A 24,774-nucleotide genomic window follows, 5' to 3' on the forward strand; every position below is an offset into this window, starting at 1 on the left:
CAAAAAAATTAGAACACCTTAAATGTCTATCAGTAAGGGAACAGATAAGTGACTATTGTGTATACATACAATGGAATTATGGTATGTGGCAGTAAAAATGAGGAATATCTAAATCCACTGACACAATGATCTCTAACACATGTTAACGTGTTTCTTGAGGTTTCATATAGATATTTGTATGTAAACTTTAGGGGATATTTTCTTATATGTGTATATGCATCTGTATGTTTCCATCTGGGGACTGGAGTTAATCAGATGATACTTTAGCTTTATTGATATTATTTGAATTTTTTATGATTTCATGTATCATTTGCATAACTAAATTCCTACAGAAACAAAAAAGAGGAAGATTGAATCCCACGTCTGGCTCTGCGCTCAGCAGGGAGTCTGCCTGAGATTCTCTCTCCTCCTCCCTCTGCTCCTCCCCCAACTCACGTGCTTTCTAAAATAAATCTTAAAAAAAAAAAAGAAAAAGAAAAATGCCACTGAAGACCATGTATTCCCCAATCAGTAGTAAATTCTTTTTCCTTGCAGCTTCTCGGTGGCAGGCGGGGGATTGGGGGGGTTAGGGCCCTCCTGTGAAAGAGCTGGGCCATGCCAAGCCATGACGGTAACTTCTGTTTCCCTACAGGGGAGCTGCTGTGATCACAGTTCTGATGCTGACTTTTCTTTTTCAGGACCAGGATTTGGTATCTATGCAGTTGTTCACCTCCTCCTCCCTGTGATGTCCGTTTGGCTCCGCCGTAGCCACAAAGACCATTCATACTGGGATGCGGCTTCTGCTAATTTCAAGCATGCCATTGGCCTGTCTTGTGAGCTGGTGGTGGAGCACATTCAAAGCTTTATACACTCAGGTACCTATGCTCTCACAGCAGTCCTTGCTGAGTAATTTTTTCATGGGAAGCATCACTGTCTGAAAGTGCTTATAAATACCAGTGTGTGATTTTTGTCCAGAAATTAGTAAAAGAGAATTATGTGGTCAGTGCCAGCCTTCTCCTGGATTATCAAAATGAAAATTGATACTTAAAATACATATGTGACTAAAAATATAATGCCATCTAGTAGATCTGTGCATGAGAAGAGGGGAGGCAAGTTCAAGTATATAATCAATTAAAGAATTAGTCCTGTAGTCTGGAAGTGAGAGGCCGGGCAGATCCTCCTGCTTCCTCTGGGAGGCTAAATGGAGGAGATAAGATTTTAGCAAAGGCTTCAATTATAGGCAAGAAGTTGCTTAAGAGGTTAGGGGTGAAGTGTCTTAGTATCTGTGGCATTTTGAAAAAGATCTGAAAGTATGTGGTGGATAGCATACTGAAGTCAGAAAAAAAATCACTGTTAACCTTAGATGTTATAATTCCATATGCCTTTGGCTTTTCTTTATAAAGAGGTAAGGGACTCCCTTGTTGGAGAGGTTAGAAAAACTCATGAGATGTCCACCCCAAGGGAGAGTCAAAAGGCAAAGATAAGAAATGGGTAGCTCTACTAAATTTAAGAAGGACAACTTGCCTCCACAAAAAAGAACACTAATTGAGAAGGAAAACAAGTGGGTGTTTCTACATGTAAGCAATAACTGTCCTTAGGGATAGATGTTCTCAACTGGATCATTGCTTTGCCCAGCACAGTACCATTGAGGATTCCACTGAAAATTGGATCTGTGTCATCACAAGGACTTCAAGGAAAAGAATACAAATGTATTCCTTGAATTGGGAAAATAGAACATTATTTGGGGAAGTCTCATTTTCTTTGGGGATAGTGTACAGACTGAAGCCAGACTGAGAAGTTGAAGACAATAAGATGAGAGAGGATTTGTTTGCCAAGAGCATTTAATTAGTCTATCAGCCATAAGGAAAGTATACGTTTCATTTTTCTCTTTTTAAGAATTTCAGTTTTTTTTTTTAACTAGCTACTATTCAGGCTGTATGTGTTCTATTCTGTGGAAGTAGATGAATTATATGCATAACTTCGAAAAATGTACCATCAACACATCAAAGTAAAACACATATTTCATCATGAAATGGTTAATACAGGCTAAAATTGAGTTTTTAAAAAATCCAAGAAAATTACCTTTTCCACCCAGATATTTATATGTCTTTTTATCACTCAGACTTTCTCCTGTTGCTATAGATGCCATTTCAACCCCCTCCTTTACAACAGAGTTGAGTGAAATCTTGGTTTTACTTTTCCACGTAGACATCAGGTATGAGAGCATGATCAACACGATGCTGAAGGACCTGTTTGAGTTACTGGTAGCGTGTGTGGCCAAGCCCACAGAAACCATCTCCAGAGTGGGCTGCTCCTGTATTAGGTAAGGAAAAAAATTCCCTAGCTCTCCACAAGAGTTTTTTTATTATGAAATCCAAGGGAGTTAAATTCTTTTATTGTAGCAATCCACTTTTTGGGTCGCTTTCTAGAAGTAAAAGTATCTGTATGTATATGCCAATAATTCCTCATTTCAGTATTTAATCAACAAGTATTTATTGTGTACAAAGGCATTATACGAGAGGTACTCGGCTGCATGGAAAGTCAGCCAAGGTCCCTGCCCTCAAGACACCAATAGCCTTTTCTAAAGGACATAACAGAGAGAGACGCATAGAAAATGATAATAGGAAGGAGTTACTATACATGCCAAGGAGGGCAGGGGAGTAGATGGTCAGGAAGATCTTTTTCTATTAACGACACTTGGCCAGATCCCCCGAGGTGGGCAAGATTTTGCTAGGTGGGGACTTGTAAGCAAAACATCAGAGACCTAATTATGGAGATCAGAGTCACAAGTAACAAGAGGGTTTTGGTTATTTTGGTTGTTATTTGTCTAGGAGTAGTAGAAAATGGGGCTAGAATGGAAAAAGTAGTACAGACTATATACAGTCTTGCATTCGAGCCTCAGTTAAAACATTGCTGTATTTGTCATGGGGACCCATTGATGTTTTTGTAGTGAAATGCCTTAGGAAATAGTGTTGGGACAATGGAACACCAGTTGGATTGAAGACAAGAGTGATAAGAGGCAGCAAGGCTTGCGTGGAAGCTTTGGAATAAATCTGTGCATGCTTCTGTAAGGGCAACAACATGTACAGATTCAAGACTCCTTTCCTTGTCTCTTTGAGCAGGTACGTCCTCGTCACCGCGGGCCCTGTGTTCACTGAAGAAATGTGGAGGCTTGCCTGCTGTGCCCTGCAGGACGCCTTCTCCGCCACCCTCAAGCCCGTGAAGGTAAATTGCTTGCAGCAAGAGCCAGAACGGGTTCCCATCTTCATGCCTCTCAAGTGGGGCATCTGGATGCTGCCTTCCTCCTCTTAGCAGGCAGTCTCCCTTGAACTCCTACAGAGGGGGGAGAAAGAAGCTGTCAGATCAGTGCTTTTGTCCCAGACACAGGGATGATGGCAACTCCAGGACGGGGCCCGGAGGCACCCAGGGAACCTCTGCTGTGTTTCTCCCCAGGATCTGCTGGGCTGCTTCCACAGCGGCACCGAGAGCTTCAGTGGGGAAGGCTGCCAGGTGAGGGTGGCGGCCCCCTCCTCCTCCCCCAGTGCCGAGGCCGAGTACTGGCGAATTCGAGCCATGGCTCAGCAGGTAAGGACTGGGGACTTCTAGAAGCTTCTTACTGTCAGTCTTGTATCACCAGACTGCCTTTCATTCCCTTAGGGAGATACCCTTCCTGGCTCTGACATCTTGTTAGTACTGTTCTTGATGAGGAACGACTAAGCCAGTCAACAGCATTCTAATCCTCTCCACCATCTCTTTCTCAGTGCGTCCTCCAGTGCCCAGATCAGTTAAAGTCCTTTCTCTGCCTGGCCACTACACTTCATACACCACCTGACTTGCTTGGACTCCTTATATTATCCATATTTGCTTGAATATTGATGTTACTTACCGTCTACGAATGCCTAAGGATGGCAAACCTATTTGGGTTTTTTTCTAGTATCTCCCATACAGAGCTTAACATTTATAAGCTGCTTAATTTCAGTGGAATGTAACTCATAAGTAAAATTAAAATAATGCAGGGATCACCATGTACCAATGACTTTTTTTTCTTCTGGCAGATGTCAGAAGTCAGAAAAGTTGGTTGTAATCTCCTGAGTAGCAGAGAACATATTCTTACCTTGGTGTTCCTAGAGGAAGGCATATAGAAGACACGTAGTAAATGTCTGTTGAGTGAAGAGAGTTACTAAATCACAAAAGGCCTTCCAGCATTACCACTAGCTACAGACATGCCCCCAAATACTTAAGTGACATGTCAATCTATCTCTAAGACTGCATGGGGCTTCCAGCAGCAGGATTAAGCACTATCCCTAAATTTACACATATTCATAATCGTGAGTGGTTGTTGAGAATTCGGTCTATCATGTATTGGCAACAGACATATTTGAAGTATGTCTTCATATGCAGAAGATATTTTGCAAATGTGTGTGGTATGTTTAAAACATGAAGCAATTTTTATAAATGTATATGCAGTGTTGGATTGAATTATTGGATAAGTATTCTAATTCTTTAAAGTGAATTGGGGATTATATTCAAAGGTGCCCTTTCTCTAGAAGATCTGTTTAAATCCTTAATAAAATCTCTCCTTAGTACAAAAATAATCCAGGATACCCTGATTATCAGTTGAGAAGTTTCCTGGCGAGGTCCAGTTTCTAAAGGACTTTCCCTAACACCCCTCACATAGTGGATCAAGAACCTTCCACCTTCAGCTTCTCCCGTCATCTACTGTCCACATTCATGACACCCCAGGACATGATGGCTCTACTGTTCAGAAGGGAGAGAGCACATACCACTGACGCATCCACGGCCAGTCCACAGAGGTTGGAAGGGAAGGAATGTCATAAAGCTGCAGTGAAGACCCACTTCCGTCCACATGGCTGTGGGGGACAGCTGTAGCAGAAGGGCACCGGAACGAGAGGTGGTCCTCTGACAGGATAGCTTCCCTAATGGGAATCCATTACACTGCTAAAGATTTTCTGCATGAGCTTACAGTGGGCTTCCAAACTCATCCCACCGCACAGCAAGAACATGGAACCTTCTTCTGAAACAATAGATCATTAATGGAGAAGAAAGGCAGAGGCCATTTAGTGAAGATTTTACTTTGTAATATTTTCTCTTCCTCAGTCCCCAACCTTTCTATTCTATCCACCTTTCAGATAACCCAGATAATTTGATAAGTCTTACAAAATTTGGAAAGAAAACATTTTAAGAAGACTTCTGTTTTCAAAGGGAAGAATCAAGAAGTGTTTACTGTTTTCTTAGTCACTTCTCCCATAGTCCCGTAGAGTAGCATGGCCACATCTGTAATCCCTACAGGAGGTCCTAATTAATTTCTATTCCTGTGTTGGATGGAATATAATACCACAGAGACATCAAAATCAAAGATTTTTTACAAACAGAACCCCTCTTTATTTACTCTCAATATTAAATTCAGTGCTTGCTAGTTGGAGTGTAATGAGTTGTCACATGATAAAATTAGTCGTGTTCTTAGTATTAGTGTCAGCTGCTAACTTCTGAATATTTATTCTTCTGTTCTAATGCTATGCGTACGTAATACACACATATTAACTCTCTCAACAAACACACCAGGTAGGAAACCATTATCAGCCTCACTTTATAGGTGAGGAAATGAGTAGGAAGAGTAAGCAACTTACCCAAGGCCAATCAGCTAATCCCTGGTGGAGTCAGGTTGAGGATGATGGAGCTCTGAACTGTACCTTTGCAGGTGTTTATGTTGGACACCCAGTGCTCACCAAAGACTCCAAACAACTTCGATCATGCTCAGTCCTGTCAGCTCATTATTGAGCTGCCTCCTGATGAGAAGCCAAATGGACACACCAAGAAAAGGTAAGCAACTAATAAGCTTAAACATGTGGGCAACTTAGAACAAGGGAAGTCCATTTATTTTCGGTTATGGCTCCTTGTAATCCAAGCTTTAGCTAAGAATACTGAAAACATTTGTAGAGTCATTTAGCAAAGGTTTTTACAGAAAATTGTTCACTTTTTAACCAGAGCTTCCACGTTTCACATGTACTAGTTTGCCATAACAGAGTACTATGCACTGGGTGGCTCAAACAACAGAAATGTATTTGCTCACAGTTCTGGAGACTGGAAGTCCAAGATCCAGGGGGTGGCAGCATTGGTTTCTTCTGAGGCCTCTCTCCTTGGCTTCTGGATGGATGCTTTCTCCCTGTGTCTTCACATGGTCTTTCTTCTGTACATGTCTGTGTCCTAATCTCTTCTTATAAGGACACCAGTCACAGTGGATTAGGGCCCCACCCTAATTATTTTTCAAGACCTTATCTCCAGATGCACAGTCACACTGTGGTACTGTGGGTTTGGACTTCAATATATGAATCTGGAGGGGGACACAACTGAGTGTGTCTATAGTATTATCCATATTATGCTTTTTAAAAAAATTTGTAGTGTGAGGCTTGATTCATGTTGTTTTGGGGGAGAAATACATCAACTTCTCCTGAGCAATCCAGCTGTCAGGAGACAAAAAGATCTGTGCCCTTCCACATGAATCTTGCCCTTTTTAGATTTATTTATTTATTATTTTAGAGAGAGTAGGGGGGAGAGGCAGAGGGAGAGAGACAGAACCTCAAGGAGACTCCCCACTGAATGCGGAGCCCAATGCAGCCTGATCCCAGACCCTGAGATCATGACCTGAGCCGAAATCAAGAGTCGACGCTTAACCGACTAAGCCACCCAGGTGCCCCTAATCTTGCCATTTTTAAATACTACCATTTTGCCTAAAAAAAAGATTGTTCCTAGACTTGACGATAATCGCCATGACTGAAATTTCCCATTTTTAAATTTCCAGCACACAAATAGTAATGATAAGTATTTGAGCACTATACATGAGATTCAGTGGCTAGATATTTCCCCTCCCATTTTATCCATGGGGAAACATTCAGAGAGGCTGGGCCACCTATCCAGAGACACACAGCACAAAGGCATGGAGCCACTTGGCATTACTGGATTTGACTCTTATTACAGAGCAGTTCTTAACTTAGCACAGGATGTAGCGCAAGATGAGTTAGACCTAAGGAAGGTTCATGTATATACCGTCAGGTGCATCCTCAAAGGTCCATGCTGAAGTCACCCATGGAAAAAAAGACCTAAATCAAATTGATTATAATATTAATAAAGAGAAACCTGGGTGTGATTTTAAATCGCCGTGGCATTGATAGCCCCGAGCTTCACACAAACCACTGAGTATGAGAGCTTTAAGATGTAGTACTTGAAATTCTGAATGTTTCTCTCTGAAACTGGCATTAGCATGTCTTGTCAGCCACCTGTTGGGCAATTAACTCTCCAGGAGGAGATCTTTCCTTTGCACTTGGCCTCAGAAGCACGCACAGTCCCCTTCATAATGGGTGTGCGGAGAAAAAGGTTGAAACACTTGGGTACAACAAATTGAAAAATTATCTGTTGATTTTTGTTTGTTCCAGGTCTTTTTTTTTTTTAATCTTCTATCAGCATAGGTGATTAAGAGTTGCACATCTGTAACCAGTTATTTCACTTTTTCGGTACCTTTCTGAAAGTTTTATCTCACTATTGCTCCGGCTGCTTCCCTTTGTTTTCTTATTGTGCAGCATGTAGCTTGAACCTAAAGAAAAAGGAATTTTCTGTCCTTTTCACATGCACACTTAGCAATTTTATCTCCTAAAGCATCAAAGGGGCTATCTTGGGTTGATAAAGATACTCCATAATTCACACATGGCCTTGCATCCACCATCCTTTTAAATGTTTTCTGGGAAAGGACTTTCCAGCTCTCAGGGAAGACGATAGATCATGTCCTGTGGGCTAGGGTGTTTATACCTTCCGAAGGTTGATCAGACTCACCTCTCTGGCTGTGGTTCCTGCTTCAGGAGTCCAGGCTGCCAGGGGCACAGGGTTGAGGTGTCTGAGCCATTTCTCAAGGAGAACATTTCCTCCAGGCGGCAATCTGTTCAGGCGCCTGCGCTTAGAACCAGCCTGTTCGTGTTACTCCATTTGTCTTAGACACTTACTTACATCTTCCCAGGCCCTGGGGACAAAGATGAATAAGATACTGCCCTGGCCCTTGAGGACTTTATAGTGTAATGGGGCAGACAAGGGAACAGATTTGAGTGATGGGCGACAGGATTTCCCTTTAGTTAGCATCCTATGGCTGTAGACATGAAACGCTAGACCAACTTGGTGGCTTTTAGAGCCTCGTCTTCAGAAGAATGCATATTCAGGGTTCCTAGTACCTTAAATAACTTAGCAGAAGGAGGGGAGAATGGGGAGTTATTGTTCAAGGGGTATTGAGTTTGGGATGAAAAGGCTCTAGAAATAGTGGTGACAGTTACCCAAAATTGTGCAGGTACTTAATGCCACTGAATTGTACTTTTAAAAATGGCTCAAATAGCAACTTTATATCATGTATATTTTACCACCAAAAAAAAAAAAAAATCATTTCAGTGATTTGTTAGAAAGGGTTAGAGTCTGTAAATGACAGATCTGTGCTGAGCCTTCTGTGTCCCCTCAGTGCAGGGGGGCAAGGCCAGCCTTTAAATGTACAGAAGCATCTGTGTTCTTTTCTGTTAAAAGAGTCATTTTTATTTATTTATTTTTTTTATTTTTATTTTTAATTTTTTTAAAGATTTTATTTATTTATTTGACACAGAGAGAGATAGCGAGAGCAGAAACACAAGCAGGCGGAGTGGGAGAGGGAGAAGCAGGCTTCCCGCTGAGCAGGGAGCCCGATGTGGGACTCGATCCCAGGACCCTGGGATCATGACCTGAGCCGAAGGCAGACGCTTAACGACTGAGCCACCCAGGCGCCCCAAAGAGTCATTTTTAAATGCAAGGTCACAGCTAGACATATTAACATAATTGGATCTTTGAAATAAACAATAAGAGTTGTCATACTTTTATAATTACCCTGTTAAGGGAATTAGTTTGCCACATAATGGCATAAGCTATTTTCATGCAATTCCAAGAGCAAAGTGAAACCATAAACCACAAACCACAAGGGTGAATATAAGTCAGTAAAGGTAGTACCTAGAACTGAAATTGTTTTCTTAGAAGAGGCCAAATCACCAAGGGGCACATGTAAGGCTTCCTTATGTGCACTGTGCCCACTTCTCAACCATGAGTCCTGGCCAGGTGTCTATTTGCCCCACCCCACCCCCCATGCCACATAGCTGACCTGAGGGGCATCTCGGTGGATCCAAAAGAACATTCGGGGCCCACAGAGGAGTCCTGTGACGATGATGGCAGGAAAGGATGCAGAAGAGAATTGCAGGTGTTGAGTGAACACAGCTTTCTCTCTCCTAGGTTTGGTTTAGAAAGCTTGAGTTATCTATTTCTTAATTTTGCGAATGTTTGGCCCTCATCCATCTCACGTGCTGGAAGCCCTGAAGTTTTTACGTCTATGCACCTAAAGCATTAATAGTTAATCCTGGTAAACTGGTTTGGTCCCTAGAGAGAGAGATTTCAGTGAGACTGCTCACAACTTTGGGTTTGAAAACAAAGTCCAAAGGGTAGAGAAGAGAGCCAATTCAAATTCACAGAACTGACCAGACATTGTTACTTTCTGATTTTAGTTCCTTCATAGTTGCAAGTAATAAAATGTCAAATGTTGTATCCCTTTACTGTGTCTATACTGAAAAGTTTTTATAAAACAGTAATATTACATAGCGCCTAGGTTTGAGAAAGTATTGGCAATTCCATTAATCATAATTAAAATGGTGATCATGTAATGCCCCCAGAAGTTGGCCTTTTATTTTTTTTTAAGGATTTTATTTATCTACTTGAGAGAGACAGAGAGCACACCTAAGGCGGGGACGGGGGGCGGGGGGTGGCAGGGAAAGGGAGAAGCAGACTCCCCACTGAGCAGGGAGCCCGACGTGGGACTCGATCCCAGGACCCTGAGCCGGAGGCAGACGCTTCACTGACTGAGCCACCCAGGCACCCCGAAGTTTGCCCTTTTTGAAGGAAAGCATTGAAATAAAGCAGTTTAGTGTATAATTTTGCCTATGTCATTCTATAGTGCGTAATATCAGAATCACTTCAAAGTAACCCGCATGGGGCAGAAGGCTACTAATCAATCCCCTTCTTTTCTTTTGAAGCGTGTCTTTCAGGGAGATTGTGGTGAGCTTGCTGTCTCATCAGGTGTTACTCCAGAACCTGTACGACATCTTGCTAGAAGAGTTCGTCAAGGGCCCCTCCCCGGGAGAGGAGAAGACGGTGCAAGTCCCGGAGGCCAAGCTGGCCGGCTTCCTCAGGTACATCTCCATGCAGAACCTGGCGGTCATATTCGACCTGCTGCTGGACTCGTACAGGACGGCGAGGGAGTTCGACACGAGCCCTGGGCTGAAGTGCCTGCTGAAGAAGGTGTCTGGCATTGGAGGCGCGGCCAACCTCTACCGCCAGTCGGCCATGAGCTTTAATATCTATTTCCACGCGCTGGTCTGCGCCGTCCTCACCAACCAGGAAACCATCACGGCCGAGCAAGTGAAGAAAGTGCTTTTCGAGGACGAGGAGAGAAGCACAGACTCGTCCCAGCAGTGCTCGTCCGAAGACGAAGACATTTTTGAGGAGACGGCCCAGGTGAGCCCCCCGAGGGGCAAGGAGAAGCGGCAGTGGAGGGCCCGGCTGCCCTCCCTGAGCGTGCAGCCCATCAGCAACGCCGACTGGATGTGGCTGGTCAAGCGGCTGCACAAGCTGTGCATGGAGCTGTGCAACCACTACATCCAGATGCACCTGGACCTGGAGGGCGGCATGGAGGAAGCGCCCGTCTTCAGGAGTGACCCGTTCTTCATCCTCCCCTCCTTCCAGTCGGAGTCATCCACCCCGTCAACTGGCGGGTTCTCGGGGAAGGACACCCCTTCTGAGGACGACCGGAGCCAGACCCGGGATCACACCAGCGAGCCCGGCAGCCTGAGGGCGGGCGGCGGGGACCTGCTGCTGCTGCCCCCGAGCCCCAAGGTGGAGAAGAAGGACCCCGGCCGGAAGAAGGAGTGGTGGGAGAGCGCGGGCAACAAAATCTACACCATGGCGGCCGACAGAACCATTTCCAAGTTGATGACGGAGTACAAGAAGAGGAAGCAGCAGCATAACCTGCCCACGTTCCCCAAAGAGGTCCAAGGGGAGAAGAAGGGCGAGCCACTGGGTCCGAGGGGCCAGGACTCCCCGCTGCCTCAGCGTCCCCAGCACTTGATAGACCAGGGGCAGATGCGCCATTCGTTCAGCGCGGGCCCCGAGCTGCTGCGACAGAAGAGGCCCCGCTCCGGCTCCACCGGCAGCTCCCTGAGTGTGTCCGTGAGGGACGCCGAAGCACAGATCCAGGTGGGTTCCCGGCAGCCCGGGGAGGCTGGGAGGCGCACCTGGCAGTGGGGCGGGGGGCTTCCAGGGGCAGACGTGTCCCCCTTAGGGAACACTCACACATTCTGCGAGTTGACAGACACCAGTTCCCCTCCGAAGTCAGAGGGTCGCCTGAGCCTAACACATAGCATCTGCCGGGGTCAATATAGCTGTGTGAAACTGACATCTTACTCTTACGTAACTTCAGGAATTATTTTTATGGGTTATAAGAGATACTGAGAACTCGGAACTCACCCGAATAAATAAGATGGAGCTGAAGCTTCCAAAGTGGATGTGCTTTCACTGGCACTGAGTCCTGAGTTTATCACTGGAAGATGCACTGAAGAAATGTGTAAAGGGGAAAAAAAAGCAAAGTGCCTATTATTAGATGGTTATACCAGTGAATATCGATGTTTTCGTCTCGAGTTTTTCTCACCCATTAGGAGCACATAACAATTTTCATCTTTAGAGGGCTTTGAGTGCTCCTGTTCCTTCATATATTTAAAATGAGTGATTCCATGGTACATCAAAAACTCAGCTTGAGAAGAAAACAATGTTGGTACAGTTTGTTCAATTTAAAAATAGATGAGATGGTAAAAGAGGAATAGAGGGATCTAGACATTTTTGGGAAGGGTAGATAGGGAGTAGATAGGGAGCCCTTTAAAAATAATCCAGGGGTTTAAAATGGTGGGCCTAGGATCTTAGATCCTAGGATTCTGGGAACCTACACAAGAACATAGTCTCAGAATAAACATAAATTTGGACTTAACATGAATCTTGCAAGATGCCTTATTTTCCTCTAAAATACTGGAACATAGAACCAAATTTCAAAATCCACAAAAGTCAGGTGAGACTTGCAAAAGTCCAGTCAAAGGGAGATGTATGGTTATTCTATAATAGATGACCTTCTTGATAAATGTCTTAATTTTTTTTTATGTCTTGGAGATTTGCTTATGACTTTAAAAGTTATCCTGAGTGAAGGTAGTCCTATTCCAGTTTGCTAGGCATTATAGAGACTGATCATTTAAAATGTCCTATGTCCTATGGAAATTTCATTATGAGAAGGCAGGAGAGTTTTTAAAAATCTGAGGAATAAGTAAGATTTTTGTCCAGGCATACCTTGGAGATATTGCAGGTTTGGCTCCAGACCACTGCAATAAAGCAAATATCAAAGTGAGTCAAATGAATTTTTTGGTTTCCCAGTGCATGTAAAAGTTATATTTACACTGTAGTCTATGAAGTGTGCAATAGCATATCTAGAAATATACCTACATACCTTAATTTTAAAAATACTTTATTGCTAAAAAATGCTAACCATCCTCTGAAGTTTTCAGTGAGTCAGTCTTTCTGCCAGTGGAGGGTCTTGCCTCACTGTTGATGGCTGCTGACTGATCGGGGTGGTGGTTGCTGAAGGTTGGGACAGCTGTGGCAATTTCTTAAAATAAGGCAACAATAAAGTTTGCTGTGTTGACTCACGAACGATTTCTCTGTAGCACGCAATGCTGTTTGGTAACATTTACCCACAGAACTTCTTTCAAAATGGGAGTCAGTCCTCTCAACCCTGCCGCTGCTTTATCATCTAAGTTTATATAATATTCTAAATCCTTAGTTGTCACTTCAACAATCTTCATGGTATCTTCACCAGGAGTAGATTCCATCTCAAGAAACCACTTTCTTTGCTCATGCATAAGCAGCAGCTCCTCACGTGTTCAAGTTTGATCAGGAGATCGCAGCAATTCAGTCCCATCTTCAGGCTCCACTGCTAATTCTAGTTCTCCTAGAACTAGCTTCTTCCAAACTCCTGTTCATGTTGATGTTTTGATCTCTTCCCATGAATCACAAATGTTCTTTTTTATTATTATTATTAGGTTAGTCACCATACAGTCCTTCATTAGTTTTTGATGTAGTGTTCCATGATTCATTGTTTGCATATAACACCCAGTGCTCAAAGCAGTATGTGCCCTCCTTAATACCCATCACCAGGCTAACCCATCCCCCCCCTCCCCTCTAGAACCCTCGGTCTGTTTCTGAGAGTCCATAGTCTCTCATGGTTCATCTCCCTCTCCGATTTCCCCCCCTTCATTTTTCCCTTCCTTCTCCTAATGTCTTCTGTGCTATTCCTTATGTTCCACAAATAAGTGAAACCATATGATAATTGACTTTCTCTGCTTGACTTATTTCCCACTTAGCATGATCTCCTCCAGTCCCATCCATGTTGATGTAAAAATTGGGTATTCATCCTTTCTGATGGCTGAGTAATATTCCATTGTGTATATGGACCACATCTTCTTTATCCATTGTCTATTGCATCTCGGCTCTTTCCACAGTGGCTATTGTGGACATTGCTGCTATGAACGAATGTTCTTAATGGCATCTAGAATAGTGAATACTTTTCCAGGTTTTCAATATGCTTTGCTCAGATCCATCAGAAGAATCACTATGGCAGCTATAGCTTTACAAAATGGATTTCTTATATAATGACTTGAAAGTAGTAATGACTCCTTGATCCATAGGCTGCAGAATAGATGTTGTGTTAACAGGCATGAAGATAGTAGTAATCTCATTGTATATTGCCATCAGAGCTCTTGGGTAACCAGGACATTGTCAATAAGCATATTATTATTTATTTTTTAAAATTTCAATTAGCCAACATATAGTACATCATTAGTTTTTGATGCAGTGTTCAATGATCCATTAGTTGCGTATAACACCCAGTGCTCATCAGATCATGTGCCCTCCTCAATACCCATCACCCAGTTAGCCCATCCCCCCACCCCCCTCTCTTCTGCAGCCTTCAGTTTGTTTTCCTGAGTCAAGAGTCTCTCATGATTTTTCTCCCTCTGATTTCTTCCCATTCAATTTTCCCTCCCTTCCCCTATGGTCCTCTGCACTATTCTTTATATTCCACCTATAAGTGGAACCATATGACAATTGTCTTTCTCTGATTGACTTATTTTACTTAGGATAATACCCTCCAGTTCCATCCATGTCAATGCAAATGGTAAGTATTCATCCTTTTTGTTGGCTGAATAGTATTCCATTGTATATATGTACCATATCTTCTTTATCCATTCATCTGCTGAAGGACATCTTGGCTCCTTCCACAGTTTGGCTTGTGTGGACATTGTTGCTATGCAGTCAAATGCTCTACCCCTGAGCTATACCCCCGACATTGTTGCTATGAACATTGGGGTGCATGTGCCCCTTTTTTTCACTACATCTCTATCTTTGGTGTAAATATCCACTAGTGCAATTGCTGGGTCGTAAGGTAGCTCTATTTTTAACTTCTTGAGGAACCTCTATACTGTTTTCAATAATTAGTATTTTAAAAGGACTCTTCTTTTCTGACTAGTAGTTCTCAACAGTGGGCTTAAAATACTCAGTTAACCGTGTTGTAAATAGATATGCTGTCATCCAGGCTTTGTTATTCCATTTATAGAACACAGGCAGAGTAGATTTAGTGTAATTCTTAAGGGTTCTAGAATTTTCAGAATGGTAAATGAGCACTGGCTTCAACTGAAAGTCCCCAGCTGCATTAGCCCCTAACTAGAGAGTCAGCCTATTCTTTGAAGGCGGGCATTGACTTCTCTCTAGCTATGAAGTCCTGGATGGCATCTTCCCACAGAAGGCTATTCATCTACACTGAAAATCTGCTGTCTAGTGTAGCCAGCTTCATGAATGAGCTGAGCCAGACCTTCTGCAGAACTTGCTTCAGCTTCTACATCAACACTTGCTGCTTTACCTTGCAACTTTCCGTTATGGAAATGGCTTCTTCCCTTAAGCCTCATGAACCCACTTCTGCGAGTTTCAGACTTTTCTTCTACAGCTTCCTTACCTCTCCAGCCTTCACGGAATTAAAGAGAGTTAGGGCCTTGCTCGGGATTAGGCTTTGGCTGAAGGGAATGTTACGGCTGCCCTTGATCTTCTATCCAGACCACTCAGACTTTCTCCATATTAGCACTTAGGTTGTTTCTCTTTCTTATCATTTGTGTCCTCACTGGAGTAGCACTTTTAATTTCCTTCAGGAACTTTCCCTTCACATTCACAACTTGACTAACCTAGGTTAGAAGCTAGGTTCTTGTGCCAATCTCGGCTTTCAACATGCCTTCCTCACTAAGCGTAATCATTTCTAGCTTTTGATTTAAAGGGAGAGACCTAGGACTGTTCCTTTCGTTTGAACACTTAGAGGCCATTGTAAGGTTATTAATTGGCCTAGCTTCAGTATTGGTGTGTCTCCAGGGAGTAGGGAGACCTGAGGAGCAGGAGAGAGATGGGGGAACTGGTGAGTGGAGCAGTCAGAACACACACATTTATCGATTAAGTTTACCATTTTATATGGGCACAATTCATGGCATCCCAAAACAAGCAGTAGTAACATCAAAGATCACTGATCACAGATCACCAAACAAATATAATAATAATGCAAAAGTGTGAAATATTGTGGGAATTACCAAAACGTGACACAGAGATACCAAGTGAGCAAATGCTATTGGAAAAATGGTGCCGGCAATGGACTTGCTCCACACAGGGCTGTGCAGATGTTCAGTTTGAAAAAAAAGAAAAGAAAAAGCAGTATTTGGGAAGCAGAGTAAAGCAAAGCACAATAAAACAAGATACTCCCGTAGTCCATGAAACCTAAAAAGAAGGTATTCCTAATGGTAGAGGAAACTCCGCTACTCCTTGTATGTATGAACTTAAAATGACAACTTCTAGCCCCATTAAATTAGTAAAGACTGATTTTTTGCGACCTAAAGCCCAGAAAACTCACTTGCCAATTGGCAGGGCTTAGCCACACCTGAGAGTTCAAATGAACCCAGAGTCGAAAGCTGCTAATCATTCTCCTCAATCCTTTCTCTTAGGCATGGACCAACATGGTGCTAACAGTTCTCAATCAGATTCAGATCCTTCCAGACCAGACCTTCACGGCCCTGCAGCCAGCGGTGTTCCCATGCATCAGCCAGCTGACCTGCCACGTGACGGACATCAGAGTGCGCCAGGCTGTGAGGGAATGGCTGGGCAGAGTGGGCCGGGTCTATGACATCATCGTGTAGAAGACTCACATTGACGAAATACAATAGTGGAGGTTAGAGAATGCCTGCTGGTCCAACAGATAGCATTTTCCCCACCACCAGCCCCACTGAAACCAGAGTCTCAGAGAACAGTCTGCCCCTCCCTCGCTAATCAGCACAGGGGCCATTCTGGACACTCAACCTTGTATCTAGAGGACACAAACGATACTTTGATTTTGCACATTATTTCAGAAGAGTCTCCATTCTTTGACACATTTCTAAATTTTGATGTTTATTTCCCAGTGCTTTTGCCTGCAGTGTTATTCCCAAAAGGGTCCCTTTCAAGGACTACTCCTTTGAAAACACTACACTGATCCATCTGATTTTTTTTTTTTTCTTTTAAATGCAATTGTTAAGGAAATATCTGCTGGTAAGTCAAGCTGATGTGTAAGCACTCTGGCATCTGGTAGCAGACATTCTTCATCAGAGGAAGATTTTCATTATGATTATGGGCTTAGCAGGGAAGAAAACAGTTGGAAAAACATATTCTTGGGTGTCATAGTCAAGAAAGGGATGACTTCCTCTGTAAAATGTTCCAGAACGTTTCAAAGTTGTCCTAAATTGTCAAGATTTTCCGGTTGGTATTCACCAACTTCTTTTAAGGTACTGTTGTGCCTTTATTTCCCTATTTCTAAAGGAAGAAAATGCTTTCCTGGCAGGTTTTAAGTCTGTGTCCTGGCAGCTTTTGGCACACTGCTCCCAGTGATAGTGGCTGATAGAGATCTTGCCAAGAGACATAAGACTGACCCACCACCCTGGCTTCCCATTAGCCTTTGCTTTTGCTCCCAAGGCAAAACAGGAAAGGGAAAGAAAAAATGGTGCCTTAGTTTCTTGTTGCACAGACATTTCTATGCTCCAGCTACCTGAACGTAAGGCAGAACATCGGATTTTTCAGAAAACAAAATGTTAAAATGCAACTCATTTTGTATCAGCATCCTTGGAGGAAAGGACTCAGTTCTCCATCCAGTGAGCAGACTTCTCAGGGGACGGGGCAGGAAGTGTGGGGTGGTAGGAAGACAACTGGAAGGGGTAAGAAAGGAGATTGGGATGAAGTCATTTTCAACCTTAAAATATTATGCAACCGTCACATGAAATTATACTGTCAGCCATACAAGCTCTCGTCTCAGAAGAAAATTAAAGAAGGGGGCACAGTGAAATTTAGGAAATTAAGTTTTTCAATTTAAAATATTTGTCCTCTCTGGCAAGTAAATTTACCCTATGTCTGAGGTCCTTCTAAACGGCTATTTTACATGGATATTTCTTTTAGATAGAACTAGAAAATTAATTTGGAACCTTTATCTTCTTTACAATATACTTAGTAGTTCTTAAATTATAATGACTGAAACTCCTCAATCAGGCCCACTCGTATACATTCTAGAAAATAGAGTTAGTTGCTAAGACCTACATTATCATTTTCCCAGCCCCTAAAAATGTGTTCGTAATTGAGTGTCATTCTTTAAAAATAAAATATCAACTCTTCAGTATAGAAGTAAGGATTTAAAACTAACAACTTTACTCAGTGCTGGTATTGGTAAACTTTGTCTTGAGAAATAGGTAACTATCTACAAGGTTAAGATGAAGACAGGGTTCCCTGATTTATTTAGGCAATCTAAAAGAACCCCATCATTCCGTATACCATCTAGAGATCACTACAGAGTCCAGAAGACGCATTTCCAGTTCCACAACACCCTCTCTTTGCCTTCTTCAGCTTTTACTCATTAGACAAAAAAGTATAGAAACAGATCAACTATTTGATCTTGACAAGCAATGAATTTTGGGGATAGCAACTAGCTGTAGTCTATACTTTTAAATTTTTATATTTTGAAAGTAGACTTGAGAGTCAGGTACTGTTTTAACAAAAGCTACAAAAAGAAACAGAACCACCATGATGTACTGCTAATATGAGGTTTAGTTCCCCTTTCTGAGCCCATGAGGACCCCAAAATTCACTTTGGGGGTGGGGAAGGAGCTTCAGTAGAGCAGAGTATCAAATCAGAGTGATTATAAAATGTTTATATGTAGCAACTTTTTATAAAGTGTAAAAATTCGAGGGAAGCCAGTCTCAATGTAGAATGTCATGTCCCAGAGTATGTTAGTTAACTGTTTAGAAATCAGAATCCATTCTCCCATAGATGCTCTCTTATGAGAGCCAAGACTAGTTTATGAAAATAAACTGTAGGTTCCAAGAATTAAAAAGTGAGAAAATGTACATCATTCTTTACCTACAGTTTTTAAGAGGGTTTTGGCCCCTTCCTATCATCTATTCTACAGCCTATTCCAAAGCCCACATTGGTCTCCAGCCACCTCCATTCCCAGCATACCCTGTGCTCCACATCCACATCAGATTTCAACCAGAAAGTTAGCTAAAGGACCATACTGCTTCCCAGAGGTATCTATGGATGTCAAAAAGGATATTGCCTGAGGCAAATAATTTCCAATGAATAGGACGTCAGGTCACAGTGAAGTGACCGTGCCCTGGTCAGCCCCTCACACTCTCCTGGTGTCTTGGTTTCTGCCTTTCCTCCATCTCTTCCTTCACTCCCTCTCTCCCAAGGTCTCTGAAAGACCAAAATCAAGACAGCCTTGGTGGTTAAAACAGTTATTACCGTATATTTACTGATCTAAGCAGAATAAGATTTTGCACGTTGCTTTCAGTTGCCTGTATTTACTGCCAAAAGTGTGTTACCCTAAGGTTGAGATTTACTCTTTTTAATATTTTGGTAAAGTATGCATTATGAAAGCACCTAGAAAATTGAAGAGTGTTTAGGAATTCCTGACAGCCAAGTAGACCACACTTATCATCAGATTTCTCCTTGCCATAAGGGCAGAGGTTTGATGGAGGGCTAGGATCTCTCCCAGCTATTGCCTCTCCTGATTAGCTTTTAAAGATTTTTTTTTTTTTAATTTATTTGGCAGAGAGAGACACAGCGAGAGAGGGAACACAAGCAGGGGGAGCGGGAGAGGAAGAAGCACACAAGCAGGGGGAGCAGGAGAGGAAGAAGCAGGCTTCCCGCGGAGCAGGAAGCCCGATGTGGGGCTCGATCCCAGGACCCTGGGATCATTGTCTGAGCCAAAGGCAGACGCTTAACGACTGAGCCACCCAGGCGCCCCTCCTGATTAGCTTTTAAAAACGCTTGGGCTGCCTCTTTACACGATCTTATTATCTCTCCCCTTTGATTATTTTCTAGCCTTCTCCATCAATACAAAATGAGGACATTTTCTACCATCTTTATGCTATTTGGTGACTGACCAAGGCAGATGATAACATACATAACCGCTCAGATTAAAATATTTGCAATCAAATGTGACAAAATAACATAATTCAGAAGTACCTTTAAATGGAAACTTCCTGGTACAATATCACCAGCTTTTAGTAAATCTTGCTCTTTTAAGAAGAAGGCTTATAACAGAGTCAATGGAGAAAGCCAAGTGGTCTGAACCATAAGAAGGTAATGCGATTGTATAATAAATATCCCAGACTTTCTCCAAATACATCACAAGACTGCTTAGGTAGGAAAGTTTTTTTCTCAGAAAAGAAAATCCATTTGTATTCCACGCATCGAACTAAGCAGAATAAAGACCTTTGTTTGGAGCTGATTTCCACAGCAAGAGTTTGCAAACAAGCAGGGGGGAGGTGACATTTGTCAAGGGCCACTGTGAATGTAGACCTTACCTACGTTAGCATTTTATTCTCACAATAACCTTGTCAAACGGGCATAGATTTCCTCATTTTTTTTTTTTTTCAAATGAGGATACAGACCCAGAGAGGTTAAGAACCTGGCTGGTTGCAAAAGAAGAGTTCCTGAATTCAAAGGCCTTGCTCTCTCTACAACACCTTGCTCTAAGTACACAGAGTAAACACTTTAGTGTTTCCAGGAATTAAACAGTTAAAATGAGATGAAAATATCTGATTAATGTCCCAGATCTGCTATGTTATAGGGATTTTTCAAATAGGGTTAAAAAAAAAAAAAGATAGTGTTTACACATAGAAAGATCATATATAACATAATATTTTGAGTGAAAATAAAATAAGGTCCGAACTTCAATCTTAAAGCAGGCCTTCAGTGCTAATTTAGAAAACTTGCCAAATTAGTTGGAAATGATGGAATAATATTATTCTTGGCCAGTTGCCAGGCGGAAAAGAGTGGCAGTCTCGATTGGTAAACTTTTTTCAATTGCCATTTAACCACTCAGAATAAAGTGCCCTGTAGCCAACAGTGCCTCTCTACTTGCTTCCCTGGGAAGTATCCAGTAGTAGATATGTAAGTCATCATCAAAGTTTGGGAATATGCAAAATAAATTATAACCAGTTTTCAAATGCAGTCTCTCCAAAGAGGAAGCGACAGGTAAGACAAGATAATTTAAAGACCCAGGTACTGGGGGCATCAGGTCAATATCCACAGTAACCATGTGCCATATGCCTAAATATTTCTACATACTCTTCAGACAAGGAAACAGAAGGAAAATCCAACAGACTGCATTAAGTGGATGACAGAACTTGGATACACATGGGTACCACTTAGGTGATCCTAGTGGCATTTAGTGTGGCCTTAAGCAAGAGACTCTTTTTAAGCACTTTTTATTGGAAATGTGAACTTGCTATTGAGCAAGATTTAGGAAACTAGTAAAGAACTCCTAATTATGCTTCATCAAAAAAATTGTGTTCTCTTCCCTCGTAGTGGAACAATCTAGAAAACTGTCTCTCCTTTCGTGAGATCCTCTTCCTCTGCTTGTAATGTTTGTATTTGATGTGGAAGTAAGAAATAGTTTAATACAAAGTTTTGGACTAGAACACCCCTTAGATTTCCAAAACACAGTTATTGCTTCAGGGAAAACAGACAAAAGAAAAAAAAAAATTATCCCTGGGGATAATTTATGAGAAATTCAGTTGAGAACAATGCTCAATTTCCTTACAAACAATGGCACCACTTACTGATTGAAGAAAACTCGGTACAACACCACCCGCACCGTACAAAACCTTTCCCCTCTATCTTTGTGAGATAATGCATGAGTGCTCCCTGGAGGAGAGACTGGCTGACCATCTTAGTGACAAAACTGTAGTCAGCTGCTGGTTAATCCCATCCGGTTCTGGTCCTCCCAGCCTTTCAACCATCAAGAATTGTTGCTACTCGTGGTTCCTCTCCTGAAGGTTCAGTAGTGGTTGTGTAGTATCTTCTGACTTGTTCTCAAGTGGTTCTCAAACGTTAGCACACATCAGGATCACCTGGAGGGCTTGCTCAAACACAGGTGGTTGGGCCCACACCCAGGGTTTCAGATTCAGTAGGTCTGGAAACTTGCATTTCTAACAAGGACCCAGGTGAGGCCAATGCTGCTGGTCTGGGGATCACACTCTGAGAACTGCCTTGAAAAAATTTCCAACTACTAACTTTAAGATCAGCCTGACTTATCAAGCTATAGAGAAACACCAAACACCAAGTTGGGCAGACAACTTGGGATTGAATTCTCTACAGCATTCCTGCTCCATCTTCCCAGTTTCTAGGTTTATTATACCAACAATTCGGTTTTTTACAAGCTAAAAGACAATGAATGTATCCGTTCAATGGAACAGTGAGATTTGTGTAAGCTTCTCGTCTTTGTATCTAGAAACACTGGTTCTGTGGATGATCAGTTGCATCATGTTGACCCTTCGACTTGTACTGATGTGATTTTAAATTTAAATATGTAGTGTTTGAGTTTCTTCTGTCATTATGGTTTTACTCTTCCCATCTCAACTCTGTTACAACCTTGGCTCCTGGCTTCCAGAGGTTTTTGAGTAGTTGCTTGCTTGCCAGTAGGTTTCTCTCTCTCATTAGCCACCCAAACAGCGACACTTCAAAATGATATTACACTACTTGATGTACCTTCATCTTTCACTTAACTGTCTGGTGTAAAAATTTCCTGTGTATCTGTAAAGAGTCTACCAAGTGGTTTCATGGAAATCTGCAAACTGAATAACTCCCTTTTGAGCAGTATATGTGCCTGTTTTAAGGACTTTTCAGTAAATGTGTTTGTTTTCGTATCTGCACAGTGGAGACCGTATTCTCTCATCTTCCAGTGATGGGAGAAATGTACACGTGCATCCATATGCTTTGGGAATACAGTGAAATGATGTCAAATATCAGGGGGGGCCTTAGTTTATCTCCTAACACTTTGATTAATTAGCTTTGGAAATTCTTTTTGCATTAAAAAAATAAGGATCATCGAATAATTCAAGAGAAAAAAATCAAGTACCTTAAAATTATCATCTACATGTAAACTATATTAGTTACATATCATTCTTATTGATTTAATTTTCTCTAAAGCCTTCTGCTTGAATACCCTGACATCATTTAAATTACTTTGGATTGTTGTATGAATAGAAAATAATGGACAATATTTACTGGAATTAGTGAGATCAGAAAGCATATCAAAGTGTTAATGGTACTAAAGAGTCAAGTTCTTGCCTCTGTGGATGGAAATAATTGTTTTTTTTTCACTTTTATTTTCCATAATCTGTTTTGGAAATTAGGTGTGCTTTTAGTTCTTCTAATAGTAATTGATTTTGAAATTAAAATATTAATCTCTAGGAATAATTTATTTCCAACTTATGTTACCAATTGGTGCCAAAAAAGGGAGGGGGTATCTAAAAGCCAATCTTTCGAGCTACCACATAAAATATGTTCTCAAGTTAGGGAATCTCGGGCCCTGCCACCAGTGGTCACCCATGGCTACCTCATGATCACATGCGGGCTACTCTGTATTCCTCCCTTGGCAGTTCTTCTGTCTGTATTTTGTTGGAAGTGGTTCTCTGTAATAAAAACCAGTGTCCTGCTAAATAGGCAAAACTGGACAAAGATTAATGCTGTTGATGTTTTGGGTTTCACTTCAATGGAAACCATGTGGTAGGATATCCAGGTATGGCATGACAGGGGCAGGAGCAGGTGCCTAGAGGGAAAGAGTAATTTCACTTATTTTTGTTTGTTGATTTTATTTCAGTGGATGGGTGGGGGTTGGAGGAAGGGAGCTAAGAATAAGACATTTATTGCCCTAATCATGCCAAAAGACTATTATTCAAGATTATTTTCCTGCTTTTCTAAGAGAAATAAATTACATTCTAAACAGTTCCCCAACTACCATGTCCCACTCTAAAGTCAGTGGGTGGTAAGGGTTCTTTTATCCCTTCTTGTATTATGCCAAAGAATTGATTTGTTTCCATTAAAAATTATAAATAAATGAAGCGTGATATAGCCATAATGATTTGAGTCAGTATACCATTTTATCTGTATATGCAGAATTCATCCTTGCAATCCCATTTACCAGGAGCCTTGGAGCATTTTGTTTACTCCAAAGGATTTGTCAAGGAAGTACAATTTTTATTTTGCCTTCTTATTTAGTCAGTTTGCTCACATTTATTAATTTAAAAAAAAGGAAACAACCCTAAATGTAGATAAACTGTTTGATTTGATAGAATCTGTTCATTGTTTAACAGGTCCCTGTAAGCAAGCTTGCAAGTGTATTTTGTGTACATTTTATCTGAGGTGAAAATGAAAATTCTAAAGAGAAGATATTTTAAAAGATACTGTATGTTGCCTGTGTTGTAGAATAAAAATTCAAATGCATTTAAAAAGCTATGTGAAACAATTTTCTTTACCTAATAAATATATCAAAATAATTTATGTAAATATCTTATGTTTATAGAATTCGGCCAAAAGAATCAGGTTCCGTTTTCCATGGCATTTCACAACTGAATGAAGAGACCCCTTCCAGTTCCATAACACAGAGATGGTCACTGTTAACAATTTGGTACATGCCTAGAAAGTACATTTGAAGAAATATATATTACATATATATAATTTCTTCATTATTTTATTTATTTATTTAAAGCAGGCCCCACACCCAATATGAGGTTTGAACTCAGGGCAACAGCATAATTAAATCCCCGAGATCAAGAGTCCCATGCTCCACTGACTGAGCCAGCCAGTCACCCCTATAATTTTTTCTTTTTTAAAATAAATTCATATTTTCAGTAGATAGTAATAGAATTTATTCATTACAAAAATTGTTACCTTTTCTTCATAAACAAATCCCTCAATAAAAATAATATTATTAGAAGGTAATATTGAAAAGAAAATATAGCCACTTTTAACATCATGGTCTTATTAGATTGCAGCTTTAAAACTGTTTCAAAAGCCTACAATAGTGGGCGCCTGGGTGGCTCAGTTGGTTAAGCGACTGCCTTCGGCTCAGGTCATGATCCTGGAGTCCCGGGATCGAGTCCCGCATCGCGCTCCCTGCTCGGCGGGGAGTCTGCTTCTCCCTCTGACCCTCCCCCCTCTCATGTGCTCTCTCTCTCTCATTCTCTCTGTCTCAAATAAATAAATAAAATCTTTATAAAAAAAAAAAAAAGGGGGGGGGGC

General features: G+C 41.6%; 1 protein-coding gene across 4 annotated transcripts in view; it reads left to right on the forward strand.

The window, feature by feature from the left end:
- ARFGEF3 (ARFGEF family member 3) overlaps positions 1–18,574 on the forward strand; it is a 169,568-nt gene extending 150,994 nt beyond the window's left edge. For all 4 annotated transcript variants that reach the window (XM_034990764.1, XM_034990768.1, XM_034990765.1 and 1 more), the window contains 7 exons: positions 678–854; positions 2,188–2,302; positions 3,102–3,204; positions 3,433–3,564; positions 5,699–5,820; positions 10,077–11,295; positions 16,170–18,574. In XM_034990764.1, coding sequence (XP_034846655.1) covers positions 678–854; positions 2,188–2,302; positions 3,102–3,204; positions 3,433–3,564; positions 5,699–5,820; positions 10,077–11,295; positions 16,170–16,361 — 2,060 coding nt within the window. In that variant the 3' untranslated portion in view covers positions 16,362–18,574. The remainder of the gene's footprint in view (positions 1–677; positions 855–2,187; positions 2,303–3,101; positions 3,205–3,432; positions 3,565–5,698; positions 5,821–10,076; positions 11,296–16,169) is intronic.
- The last annotated feature ends 6,200 nt before the right edge of the window (positions 18,575–24,774 follow it).

Source organism: Mirounga leonina, unplaced genomic scaffold (genome assembly GCF_011800145.1).
Source record: "Mirounga leonina isolate KUSES-001 unplaced genomic scaffold, KU_Mleo_1.0 Mir_53, whole genome shotgun sequence".
Classification (NCBI taxonomy): domain Eukaryota; kingdom Metazoa; phylum Chordata; class Mammalia; order Carnivora; family Phocidae; genus Mirounga; species Mirounga leonina.